The following is a 14,473-nucleotide window of genomic DNA, read 5'->3' on the forward strand; positions in this document are numbered from 1 at the left end:
TAGTGACCTGTTCAGGAAAATGTTACCGGATAGCAGTATAGCGAAAAAATACAGTTCTGCAAGAACAAAAATGGTCACAATCATGGGAGAAATGGTCAAGAAAACATCCCAACAGTTGAACAATGCTGCAGATAATGGTTAGTTCCAGTGTTTGTATTTGTAATTTTATAGCCATTATATAGCTTTTTGACGTCACAGGAAAAGACTCAAATCAGTTGTCTTGGGACTATACTCAAAAGAGTCATGATTTTTGATGAGTCGTATCTTCTAATTTCTTAAAACGACATCTCCCAATTTTTAGATTTTAAAGGTTGCAGGTATGTAGTATCACAAGGGTCATGTCATTGTCTTATCTGGATATTTTGATTGTTTTTGGGGTGCTGGTACTTCCAGATCACACTCCCTGTTATCTGACGAGGTAACTGTGCATCATAAATACGCTCCCTTGGCTCCTGGTAAGATCGCAGTGACTGGTGAATCGGGAAGCTCGCAGTTGACAGTTGGTTTGTTGACCTCCCAGCTATTGCACCCTGGCATCACATCCACCACTGCCACTAACGCTGTGCTAACAGTTGTATTGTCACCTCCACCATTGCTCCTAACACTGCAACGGCTAACAGTCATATCAAAGTACCTGATTAAGAATGACGACACAAGAGCAGATATATTATGAACTTTGCATGCTGTCGAAAATCGTGTGCCCTTTTCTGCTACAGGAAAGCAGACTGCTTTGTTTCCGGTCCTGTTCCCCAATGCTAATGTAGCTAGTAAGATGCAGCCTGGGCGGACTAAGACATAATACAGTATTGTTCATTGCTTAACTCCACTCTTTAGGAAAAACATTTTTGAAGATCTTGAAGGGGATATTCCTGTTGTAATCTTATCTGATGAGAGCCTTATTAATCAGGTGAAAGAGTTGCTGCAAGTAGATATTGCTCTCAGATTTGGTCACAAACAAGTTGAAATGCACTATTTTTCATCTGCATTTTTAAGCCATTCCAGTGCTTCCAATATGCTGTATGGTTTTAAGACAGAAACTTCTGATCTCAATGTTATCACCCTGCTTCAAGTATCAACGGATGGGCTTAACGTCAGTTGGGCAATCTTGAATAATTTGCATCTTGATCTGAAGAGTATTCGTGGGAACTGTGCATCAGTTTTTATTGATATGGAATCTTAATACAATTCATCAGAGCTTCAAGAATGCAGCCTTAAAGACTAACTGGGGCATTTTACCTTTCTGAGATGATTTATAATGTGTTGAAGAATGTACCTATCAAGAAAAGATGATTATAAAATATTTAATAAACCTGAAAATCCACCAAAAAATTTTGCTCCTTGTAGTGGCTGGAAAACGAGGATGCAGCCGACCGGGGTTTAAAAATCATCCTGTATCTAAAGACTTATGCAGACAAAGTAAAGGAGCACAAGATTAGAATAGATACTTACAGCTGGCGAACAGTGTTGAAGTACCTTGAAGAGCCTCTACTGCAAGCTAAAATATCTTTTTTTTTAGCTTTGTTTTGGTGCAGGTCATACCCTTTTTGAGGAAATTCGAATGTGGTGCCCCCATGCCACCTTTCCTGTACAATGCTTTGCTGTCTCTACTTGCTGGTTTGATGTCCTTAGTTATTAAGGCTGCAGTATTATCTGCCACAAAACCTGTATGTGATATAATACTTGATAATAAAGCTGGTCATATTCCTGCAATAGACATGAACGTATGTCATGTTGTATGGTCTGAACTCAGAAAATAAAAGTGCATGCCAAAGGGGCACTGGTGCTCTTTCAGGACTGAGTGCAGGGACTTTCTAATCAAAATGTGCTCAAACTACCTCCTTACATCATCTTTGAAGGACAGCATGTGTAGATACATAAGCTTTTGTGATCCAGTTGTGATAAATAGCAGTGCAAGAACTAGCAAGGCTAGAGTCTTTAATGCCTTGCAGAAATTATCTTCATAGAATTAGATAGTACTGAGGACTGTGATAAAGTTGAGAAAGAGTTCATACGGCTTGTTGCTAAGGAGGTATTTTTGGATCTCTGTGCAAACAACTGGAGGACTGAGACGAGAATCGATCACTTTTGAAGAGACTTATTGGATGGTGATACCACCTGTCAGTGTTTGTATAACTTTCTTTAAAAGATTCTCATTTTGAGCCATGGTCAGGCCTTTGTAGAGCAAGGTCCTTCCATTAATAAAGACTGTATATAGTCAACCAAGAAACCAAGTCATTGGAAGCCATACATAAAGTATACAGTGACCTTAAATCAGCTGGTGATATCTTCAAGATTGACATTAACAAGAGAATGATTGTGGACTATTTTGGTGCTTGAGATTGGTATGGTGAGGCTTTAAAGCAGAAGCAACACGAAGGAGAAGAAGAAGAAGAAGAAGAAGAAGAAGAAGCTGAGAGAGCTAGACAGAAAGGGTCCATTGTCCAGCATGTTAAATAATTGCTGGCCAAAGTGTCATGGATACTGGCTGAAAGAGCCACTGTACTGAGTGGAATTGATGGAGAGATCGCTTCTCTCACAAATGAGTTTTGACTAGTTTTCATTGATTGATTTGAATTGTTTGTTTGACAGAATACGGAATATTATTATTTGGCAGGGAAAAGTCACAGAACATACCCCAGTGCTGTTCTTATTTTTTAAACTTTAATCTTGTAGTATACAATATATTTCTTTTGCATTTGTCTGGTGTGATGCATTATCTTGCTTGGATAGTTCATAAATCCTATATTGTAGGACAAGGGTGTTACCAAAGTATGAAACCTAATGAAAAAGATGACTGAAAAGACCTACATTTTGATGTTCAGTTTACCAGGCTCCTCAGAATATGAATACATGTTTTATACAGTCTAGTTTGTGTCCTTTTTTTCCATAATCCCTTGTAATATTTAGTGCCAGAATTTTGAGCATAGGGGAGAGCCCATAACAATCCATGCTAATTTAGGGAAATAATGGCCAGGCAGCTTATGTGCCAGATGTAAACTGCACACAAAGAAAAGAAAATTCATAAAGTAATTAGTTACAAAATGTGTGACATTAACTGTTGCCAAAAAGTATTTCCAGCCATGTATTGTAAAACATTTGTTACTTCATTTCCATCAGTTGTGAAGGAGCCTCACAACCATTCTGCGGATGAACATCTTACTTCACAGCCTTTTCAGGCACACATCATTACCCACATCTTTCAGTACCTATCTCAACTTTCCAAATTTAGTTGTTCCGTGCAAGAGTGTAGGTTTGTGTCATAAAACAACAGACACTGTTGATCTGTCAGGAGGGTGTGTGACAACTGCTAATCATCTGTGTAAAGAAAGATGTATCCTAAGGAATAATTTTTTGATGTCATCTGTGCTGCAATATTTGTCCTCAGGCCCATTATTTGAAAAATTTCTTATATGGTTTGAGACAAAACTTGAAAACGAGATAGTAGTAAATCAACATTGTTATTGTACATGTGAACTTCCATTTCTAGTAGGATGTTGCAAGGATGTGTACTACAGTTATGATGTGAATTGTTAAAAATTCTTAGTTTCTTTGTTAACAACTTTTCAGGTACATTGTGTAAGATGTTGGGCAGGTAAACATTCTGTATTTGCTGAAAGTTAACTTCAAGTACAAATTTTAAATTTCCTATCCCTGCACATAATAAAATATATGATAAACCATGTATACAAATGATGAAGAAATCTACTGTTATTATTTTTATTTTATTGTTATATTATTTTAGCACTTGTATATAATTGTTCCAGTTGCTCAGTCCTCCAGCCCCAGATGGTAATTATTGGGACTGCTGATAATTATTGGGACTGCAGCTATGTAAAAATACACATTCTATCACTCAAGACTGAATAGAATGTCTGAATCCATTGACTGCCCATTTTATACATGTAGTGTGTTTTCTCACAGCTTAAAATTTGAGTTTTACACGAAAGGACTGAAGGTGTCACCTAATTTCCTGAAAATTACTGAATTTTCACATATTGCAACATCTAATTAAAAGGCAAAACTGCTTAGTTTTCATGTAATAGTAAGATTGTGAGTGTTTTAGATATAAAAGCTGTTGTGACATACTTAAAATTTGTTACTGATCTTAATCTGGTGAACAGCTTTCTGTTCATATTGAATTCTTGCACTGTGATTCAAATAATTTGTATGATGATTTGATGCCATCACATATGTTAAAAAGGTTTGCATCCATGGAAAATATCTTTTATCTTTAAAAGCATTGATGGAAGCTATAATATGGTCTTAATATAAACACCTTAAAATCAAAGTATTCAATGTGATGTATGAGATTTTGGAGTGATAAATTATAATTAAATGTTAGGTTCTGTCATAAAAGATTCTTTTAAATTATGATTTCATAATATGTCACTGCCACAATTATTAGATGGAAAAACAATTTTAGCCAAGTAAAATTTTCTGTACACACTTCAATATTTTGCTTTGATGAATTTGTGTTTTTAGGGATACAGATTTATGTCAATACTTGTTCTGCATTTGAAGAGGACTGATATGTTTGCAGCATTTTTACCTGAATGTCTTACAATTTAATGTTCAGCTCCTGTTTATTTAAAAACTAAATAAACCCACCAAAAAAGTAAGCTAACAGAAACAGAAGCCAAGTTCTTGAATAAAATGATTTGTCTCAGTTTTTCCTGTTTCAGTGTCAGCAATTACAGGATTGATATTAATTCAAAGTTAGAGTTAACTCGTTAATAAAAACAGAAATTCTTCGTCCAAAAATTGCCTTTATTTACATGAACTTACTCTTTTGTAAAGTTTTTTTTGTAAAAAAAAATAAAAATAAACTTTACATATTTGTGAGACAGCTACGGTCGAAAAATAGTCAATATGGCTTCAAGTTCTTCTCCTTACCTGTTTACTTACCCCTCAGATCACAAATCCTGTAAAGGAGGCAACTTGCTGTTTATTCTAAACTAGAGGGTTAGTAACATGTGTAGAAATACAGAACTCCTTACATTTTTTGGTCAACTTATATATTACTTACACTTGAGATCTCAAAATTTGTCGGCGAAAAGTGCTAATACTTGTATGGAAATCAGGGAATTTCACTTGGGGAAACTTACAGCAGCGTTGTTCAAAGAAAACAATCTATTGACACATAAGCAACACAGATCCAGAAAGTATCTTTCTTGTGAAACACATCTTGTTCTTTATAAACATGAAGTAATGAGTTCTGTTAACAGGGGATTTCAGGGTAATTCCATATTTCTAGATTTCCAAACGACTTTTTTTCCTATCAGAAAGATTACAGCTCTTAGTAAGTGACAGGATGTTATGTTGGAGTTTCCTAATGAATTAGTATAGGCTCTCTGCTGTTCTTAATCTATATAAATGATTTGAGAGACAGTTTGAACAGCCCTCTGCAGTTGTTTGCAGATGATAAATCAAATCTAAAGGCTGTAAATTTAGCTAAATATCTAGGAATTACAATTATGAAAAACTTAAATTGGAAAGAATGCGTAGAAAATGTTACAGGGAAGGTGTAGAAAATGTTACAGGGATGGCAAACCAAAGTCTGCACTGTATTGGCAGAACACTTATAAGATGCAACAGGTCTACTAAAGAAACTGCATACAATATGCTTGTCTGTCTTCTCTTGGAGCACTGCTGTGTGGTTGGATCCTTACTAGATAGTATTAACGGAGTAAATCGTGAAAGTTCAGAGAAGTGCAGCACTCCAGAACATAATTGAGGTGGGATGCTTCACAGTATGGCATATACAGTCTTGATGAAACCCCATTTCCCTCCTCCTCACATACTGGCTACTTTCTTCTGTGAACACAAGATTGATTCATCACTGAAACACATCTAGAAGTAAATATTAAGCCTTCCATTGGTATCATACATTGCATTACTAAAAAAAATTCATAGGCAAATTTTGCTACCCATGTCAGCCATATCCACAAATTTTTCAAGAGCAACATTTAGGAATGATTTCATTTAGTGAAATATGTACCAATCACATATTTATTTTTTATTTTATTTTATTTTTTCATTTATTTATTTATTTGTAAATACCTTTTTCCAGTCATCAACAGTCCATTGTTGCAGTGTTTCTCTTCAGTTCAACCGTTTGAAGGCAATTCCTGGGGTGATCTTGGTCTTAGGATGGGGTCAAAGTGCTGGCAGACCTGTGTTACTCAGAACTCTCCTTCCAGTTGTAGCTGACACTTGTCACTCCATAATCCTCCAACTGCACAGAGAGTTGCATACTGGTAGCTTTGCCATTGGAAGTGACAGTATTTTTCAATTTTCACAGAATTCTAGGGCTCAATTTTGCTTCCCTTTCGCATCTGCCTGTGCTTTGTTGTCGATCAACAAATTTTTTGAATTTAAATTTTTTAGTGATAATCACTGTCTGTTGAGAGATCCTAAGTCTGGAAGCAATTTGATGCTGTGTGTAGTGCCCTTCTGCCAAAAGTATCCTAACAACGGCAACTGTCCTACCCATAACCTGAAATTGCATGACTCCAAAAGAACTGAAATAAACACTCAATTGGCCTCTGATCTTGTACTTGAACTTAATTCCAAGTAGTTTACTTAGATCATTATACACTGTTTAAACAACTGATAATCACTAATATTATCAACAATCAGCACAACACTCAAACAATTCTCGTTACATAATGAATGCAGGACTGCATACACACACCCGATTGTCAACTGTCAGTGTCTTGCAGTCATTGTAGCCAACCTATGCAATTCAAAATTCTCTACAAATGCTCAAACTTACGTCTGAACACTCCACATTCACGCCAAATTTTATCTGACCTGATTGTGTAAAATGCACATTAAATACAAAATTTCAAAGTAAATGTTGATGCTACAGCTTTACCATAATAATTTGGCCACCTCTGTAGATGCTTTCACTTATCATCTATTAAAGTCAGCAGATGATCCTAACAAATTACGAAAGTGATTTAAACACTTTATGTGCATGGTATGAAAAGTGTCAGTTGAACCTAAGCAATAAAAAGTATGAAGTCCTATACATTAGTACTAAATAAATTCCATTCCATGATAAATCACACAAGCGGAAACTTTGTCAATTCAACTAAATACCTAGGATTTACAATTACAAACAACTTAAGCTGGAAGGATTGATGGATGACACTGAAAAAGTTCAGAGAATGGCAGTTCATTTTGTATTATCACAAAATAAGAGAGAGCAATTGGGGTGGCAATCATTAAAACAGACTTTTGTTGTGGTGAACTTTTTTTCATGAAATTAAAATCACCATCTTTCACCTTCGAAAGCCAACATGTTTTGTTGACTCCCACCTACAATGTGGTAAAACAGAAGCCTTAACTTGCACAGAAATGTATAGGGGTTCATTTTTGCCACATACTCATAGGGATTGAAAAAGCTGGAATTGAGTATGAAAGTGGTTCTATAAACCATCTGCCAAACATGTACATGTAAATTGCAGTGTAATCAAAGATGTAGAGCTGGAAGTACATTTAATCACCCGTGGAACAAAAGTTTGCAGATCATTTCTATCACTCCCGCTCCTTAAGCTTATTTTAATGATGTCTGTTCTCAACATGTCACTACATATTTAATTTATTATATATATATGTATATATATCTTTTTTTTTCAGGTGAAGAAAGGTGGTGGCCTGTCATTTAACTCTACTTGTCCTCTTACACGAGTAGATGAGAAACTTGTGCAGATGATTTTACACGAGTATAAGATATTCAATGCTGAAGTGAGTAAAGAAAGAAACAAGTAAACACAAAAGAAAATATTTTTGTTTGATTGGCTTGTCACTAGGCTATCAGAGCATTATGACTACTCCCATTACTATGAAAAAATCATGTACTCGAATGTAGAGGTCATATGATGTGATACAAAAGATGCTTTGCAGATACCAGGATTGCCAAGAAATCATCTGGTCAACTGGGTGTACAAAAATGGAAAAAGCTGCAGGTGGCACTAACAAAAGTCTACAAAAGAGTCTTATGGAAACTGCAGCTTCATTAAATTTGTGTCAGGTTGTAACTATTAATTCATTAGTGAGAGGTGAGAGAATGGTGGTAAAACCACAAACATATGACAAGGTTCCAGATGTCCAGCTCTGATTCGAGAGCATGTAAGAAGCAAGGGTATTGGAGCACACCATTCATTTCACATTGCTGCAAATGTGTGGATCCATTTTGAACGTATAAAAAAGAACTGTTCACTGGGATTTCAGTGGGGACAAGAACATTTTGAAACAATGGGCATGAGATTCCTGATCACATGAATCACACTTGATATTAAATTGCATCATTGGCATGACAGAATACTTTCTTTCTTATGAGAATAACTTTTCTGTAGTTGCACTCTGGGGTAGACACAGACCAGAGGCGATTGTTTTATGCAGTGTAGGGCAGTTATATACACCTCCTTGAGATCTGTATTTGTTACAGAAGGAACTATGAAAGCTGTAGTTTTTGACTGTATCGAGGGCAATTTCTTGTCAAATCACACAGGTCAAGAGTGAATGTGTCACATCACTATTCCAAAGTTTGCTGAAAAAAATACATGTTGAAGTTCCTCATGATACCTCTCCAAAACTACAATATTTTGATTTTCTGATGATTTGTTAAAATGTTACAGACCTCTCTAAATGAGAGTATTTGTGAAAATGTCATAATGAAAGGGAACATTGAAAAATTATAATAAAGAAAGTGAAAGTGATAGACAACTGAATTTATTTTCAATAGGTATTTTGTTCCCAATACTATGAGACATGATGAATACATACACGTGTCTGAGCTGTTTCTTTCTGTCGGTTTTTTAAAATAAACTATGAAAATTTGTAACTTTTTGTGAATTTCAAAATTATTTTTTGAAAATATGGAGTCACTGGATGTTAACTGTCTTTGGAAATGATAAAGTGGATGGCCTGCTAACTGTCAGCTATGACATTAAGGCATGAAATTCTTAATCTGTCAAAAATTGTACATAAAGATGAAAGAATCTAATAGTTTTTGGTTATTTAGAAATTATTTTTTCCAAAACTCCCATCCTAAATGTTCTGAAACTTTCATGGTATGTTAGTCAGTCGTTGCTGTTAGGGAATGTACAGTCAGAGTGGGCAATACTTGTCTGTACAAAATGTGAGAAATTTTTTAGGTGGACCTAGCTCTACTCTCAAGGTCAAAAAAATCATGGACATTTAAATATTTAAATTGATCACTGATTTTAAGCAAATGTCATGCAAAATTGGTATTTTCAAATCAAAATAATTACTTTACAACATATAAGTGAGTGGGAAAGCAGTTTATAATTGTGTTTGAAAGCATTTCATAACAAAAATGAGAGACAGAATATTTATACCCATTTTTCTTTTTATGAATTATTCACAAATTATAATTGTTTTGTGTCATGATTTTACTTCTTCATGACTGTCCATGAATTAAAATTGCCTGTAATGTAACAATCGACACTGCACTATTGAAAAGAGCTCATTTGTTTTTTCATCTGTTTCTCATTGAACTTGTACAGCCAACTGAATTTGCACATGGACAAGGATGGTCCAACAAGAGCAGCACTTGGGAAATGGGAACTGCACACTAATTATTTGATGCTGGCCATTTGAAAGCATTAGCAGGACCATGAGGTGTCATAAAGGAGACTGTTAAATCTTGCAGCTCATGAGAGGCACGTATTAACTGTCCCATCACAACTGAAATGAAGTGGCTCACTACAAGTCTTCTAATGTATGCATTTTCACATGTAGCAACAGGCTGCATTTTGTGGAGAATAGTTCTTGCAATGTATGTGCCACACCAGGATGCAGCCCAGTTGTGACTTGATTGAATTCCTATGACCTCTCTTTTTAAACAGAATTCCCTTAATGTACTTTCATTTAGGATTAAGAGTTTCATGTTTGTTATTAAAGTTGATCTGGTATGTACAAATCCAGTAGCATCTCTTATAGCATCTCTTATAGCATCAACAGCTTCATGCTGGAAATTAAATCTTGTTACAATATGTTTACAGAGACTTCCTACCCATCACATGCACTTTTTCCATGACTTGTTGCTGAAAATATCCATTTTCTTGTCTTATTTCCTGTACTACAGTATTTACCAAGCACATAAAGCTGAAAGCAGTTTTTAAAGTGAAATTCTGTGCCATCAGTCACATACATATGTTTAGGAAATGCATGGTCTCTAGATGCTATGTCATCAATTATCATGCTGACAGCATAGCATGCATGTGTACTGTCAAGAATGAGATCATCACTGACAATAGCAAAACAATGTGATGCTTCAATGAAGTGAACAGTACATATGAATGTTGATACCAGTGATGTGTGCCAGTGTTAACTTTGAATTTTGTTTTGCAAAGCAACAGACCAGTTTTCAGCAAAGTAGAAATGAAGAACTAATGTGTCAGCATTCTGGGATGTGGCTGATTTTACTTCTGCTATGGCCTGTTTCTGAATCCTCTGGATATGATGGTGAGCTATTTCTTTCATGATCCAATGCCTAACCTCTGTAACAAACTTCTCTGGCTCTACTGTCTTCTTCACCATCTCTTCTCCCTCCCACAACACATAAGTTATGTCATTGCCAGTGTCCTGAAGGTGTAGTGCTGAAACAGTAATCACTTCAGCACCAGGACGCGTTGCACACTTCAGCAACCAACATTTATCTTGCGGCTCTTGACATATACTCAAAAGCATCAGGTCCATCTCTGTGCAGTTCTCTCCTGTGACACTGCTTGATGGGAGATGAACAAGTTTCAAATTAGTACAGTAAATACATGTGCATACTTCCTTCACTTACTGGCATTTTACCCATTTTCTTTGTAAAGAGTAGAATATTAAGAGACCAATTTTTAAATTCGATTTCTCATTTTTCATTGGGAGGTATGCTTCTCTTATTTATTTTGTCATATATTTTTTCACCTTTTTAACTTTTTCACCGTTTTCACTAACAGATATGACATCAGCCTGGTTAGGACTTTGCCTGCTGCAAACTTTGTCATCATTTAGGTAATATTCCAAAGCAACAGTAAGCATATCATCTTGCAATGGATGCCTACAATAAGAATCTGGGCTTGCCCAAATACCTTTCTCATTCTTTATTTTACAAGCTTTTGAAATCAAATAATGTGAGGAAGTGGGTATTTATTTCTATATCTGCTGCTGAGAGCAGCTGCCTGGTATCAGTGTCAGTAACTGTACCTTCTCAGTATAGGTGGCTGTGGAGATAGTGTAATATTTAGGTTTTGAAACCACACATCACAGTTTGTGCACATACGACCATATTAAGTTCTGCACCAAGTGCATCTATATTGTACATTCCACAAAGTTTTGGAGATGTTAATAATAACAATGAGCGTATGGCATTTTTGGCCGGGAGACCCCTCGTGGGGCGGTTCGGCCGCAGCTTGTGTAAAACTTGTTTCAGTTTCTTCCCCTTTTTTTTTACATAGTTTTCTTCTTGTGCTTCTTATCTTTCGTGGTCGTTTACAGGGATATATAGTAGGAACTATGGCAGAAATGGTAACATTCAATGCATCAACAGCTTCATACCCAGGAATATAAACACCTGCATTGTCTTTTTCAGTTTCATATTTGGGCTATGGTGATTGTTCAGGTGGGTTGTGGCTAAATTTCTTCTTGTAGTGGGTGTATCAATTCCTACACAATGGGTGTGATGGTAATACCATTACTTGAGGACCAAGATATTTCTGCAATACCTTTAACATATTTCCAACATTTGTGAAGTGTTTTTCGATTTCTTAAACACCACCTTCTTGTATCTTTTTTCGTAGTCCAAACATCTCACTCTTTCACTCTGTATTTCCACACTGACATTGTATCTAACAAAAAGTTCAAACCAAACAGAAAACTCAACACAGAATGGTTTATGTGCAAGTTCTCACATATTTGTTATAAACAGAAGAGTGCTGGATACAGAACTGCCAACATGAATATTTTACTCTATAAATTCAGTGATGCAAAATATGCAGAATCTTGAAAATTTTTTAATATTTTACACAGAAAAATATTGCCTTCTGTGTTTGCACTGACTGCTAACATGTTAACCAAACAATATTTTGTGGAATTCTCAAAGGCTTTTGGATGGGGGTTTTGGACTAAATAATTCATAAAAATGCAATTTGTTTACTTTTTAGTAATAAATATTTACATAATACAGATAGCTGGAGCAGAGAAGATACTGTTTATAATTACATCAGTAGCATCTGGAAATATGACAGGAAAAACAGCATTCTGTGACTTTCCAAATTATAAAAAAAAATCTTTTTTGAGTGAAAAATTTTGTATTTTCTTATTAAATTTGTAATGTAAATGAAGCCCACAAATGTGTGGCTGTAGTCTAAATTTCAACCACTAAGAGGGAACTATAACACAAAACATCCGGTAGGTCTCCAGTATTTTATATATATATATATATATATATATATATATATATATATATATATATATATATATATATATATATATATATATATATATATATATATATATATATATATATATATATATAAAAAGAAAGATGATGAGACTTACCCAACAAAAGTGCTGGCAGGTCGATAGACACACAAATGAACACAAACATACACACAAAACTCTAGCTTTCGCAACCAACGGTTGCCTTGTCAGGAAAGAGGGAAGGAGAAGGAAAGACAAAAGGATTGGGTTTTAAGGGAGAGGGTAAGGAGTCATTCCAATCCCGGGAGCGGAAAGACTTACCTTAGGGGGAAAAAAGGACAGGTTTACACTCGCACACACACACACATATCCATCCACACATACACAGACACAAGCAGACATTTGTAAAGGCATTTGCCTTTATATATATAAAACAAAGATGATGTGACTTACCAAATGAAAGTGCTGGCAGGTCGACAGACACACAAACATACACACAAAATTCAAGCTTTCGCAACAAACTGTTGCCTCGTCAGGAAAGAGGGAAGGAGAGGGAAAGACAAAAGGATTTGGGTTTTAAGGGAAAGGGTAAGGAGTCATTCCAATCCCGGGAGCGGAAAGACTTACCTTAGGGGGAAAAAGGACAGGTATACACTCGCACACACACATATATCCATCCGCATATACACAGACACAAGCAGACATTTGTAAAGGCAAGGAGTGTGATAGGTATACTTGTACCATCGGCAAAAAGTACCAGCTTTGCATCTTCGTGAATATAGAATGGCAAGTCATCAATATATATTAAGTGTCTGAGCCATCGGTCCTAGGGAGCAGATCGGGCGCGTCTGCTGCAGTTTTATAGGGCTTTCGTCCGGTCGCGTCTTGACTATGGATGCACTGTGTATGGGTCAGCGAGGCCTTCGTATCTGAAGATTCTTGATGCAGTACACCATGAGGGTATCAGGTTGGCTACTGGTGCCTTCCGTACCAGTCCCATCCCCAGCCTGTGTGCTGAGGCAGGGGAACCGCCGCTCGCCATCCAGCGGAAACTCCTCATGGTGCGACGGGTGTGTCAATTCCTTGCCTGTCCTACCTCCCCTGAATACCCTACTGTTGCCCGACCACCTATGGAACGTCTCTTTTCCAGTCGCCCAAGGGCAAATATACCATTTGGGATTCGTGCCAAGCATTTGCTTGAGTCCCTTGGTGTGGAGCGTGTGGCACCCCAACTCCAGGGTTTTACTCGTCTGCCATCCTGGTTGCTCCAGCAGCCCAGCGTCCTTTTAGACTTGTCAGAGTACCGGAGGAGCTGCACTCCTGCGTTTGTTTTTACCTCCTTATTTTATGATATTTTAAACCAGCATCCCGACCATGTACCAGTATTTACGGATGGCTCTAAACAGGGGGACTCTGTTGGTTGTGCTGTTGTTTTCCCTGATCGAGTCGTCAAGTTACGGCTTCCTGCAGCGTTTACCATCTTTGATGCCGAATTGTTTGCGATCTTGCGGGCATTGGAGCAGATGAGATGTGTTCCCAGTCTTAAGTTTCTCATCTGTTCTGACTCCCTGAGTGCCCTTCAGACCATGCAACACTTGTACCCAGCGGATACGGTCGTCCAGAACATCCACGATGCCCTACTCCACCTGCAACGGCAGGGGAAGGAGGTTTCTTTCTGCTGGGTGCCGGGGCACGTGGGTATTAGGGGAAACGAGAACTGGCGGATGTGGCTGCCAAAGATGCATGTTCCCCCCCTCACGTTGTTGAATGTGCCGTCCCCCTCCATGCTGTTACCTCCCTTTTGCGTTTTTGTGTTATGTGTCAATGGGAAGAGGAGTGGCTGGCAGTCGGTGAAAATAAGCTGCGTCTGGTCAAGGCCACCACGCGGCCATGGCGTACGTCCTACCAGTCATGCAGGCGGGATGAGGTTCTCCTCACTCGCCTCCGCATCGGGCACAGTCCCTTAACGCACGGTTTTTTACTCCGGCGGGAGGACCCCCCAATCTGCAGTGTTTGTGGCGCCCAGATTACG

At 37.2% G+C, this 14,473-nt stretch overlaps 1 protein-coding gene across 2 annotated transcripts in view; it reads left to right on the plus strand.

Annotated features, from left to right (window-relative positions):
• The window catches only part of LOC126162014 (developmentally-regulated GTP-binding protein 2), a 140,723-nt gene that overhangs the window by 108,351 nt on the left and 17,899 nt on the right, over positions 1–14,473 (plus strand). Inside the window, exon 5 of one of the 2 annotated variants that reach the window (XM_049918235.1) lies at positions 7,645–7,752. The exons of the other annotated variant lie outside the window; for it this stretch is intronic. Coding sequence (XP_049774192.1) covers positions 7,645–7,752 — 108 coding nt within the window. The remainder of the gene's footprint in view (positions 1–7,644; positions 7,753–14,473) is intronic. 2 annotated transcript variants of the gene reach the window in all.

This window comes from Schistocerca cancellata, chromosome 2, assembly GCF_023864275.1.
Source record: "Schistocerca cancellata isolate TAMUIC-IGC-003103 chromosome 2, iqSchCanc2.1, whole genome shotgun sequence".
NCBI lineage: Eukaryota > Metazoa > Arthropoda > Insecta > Orthoptera > Acrididae > Schistocerca > Schistocerca cancellata.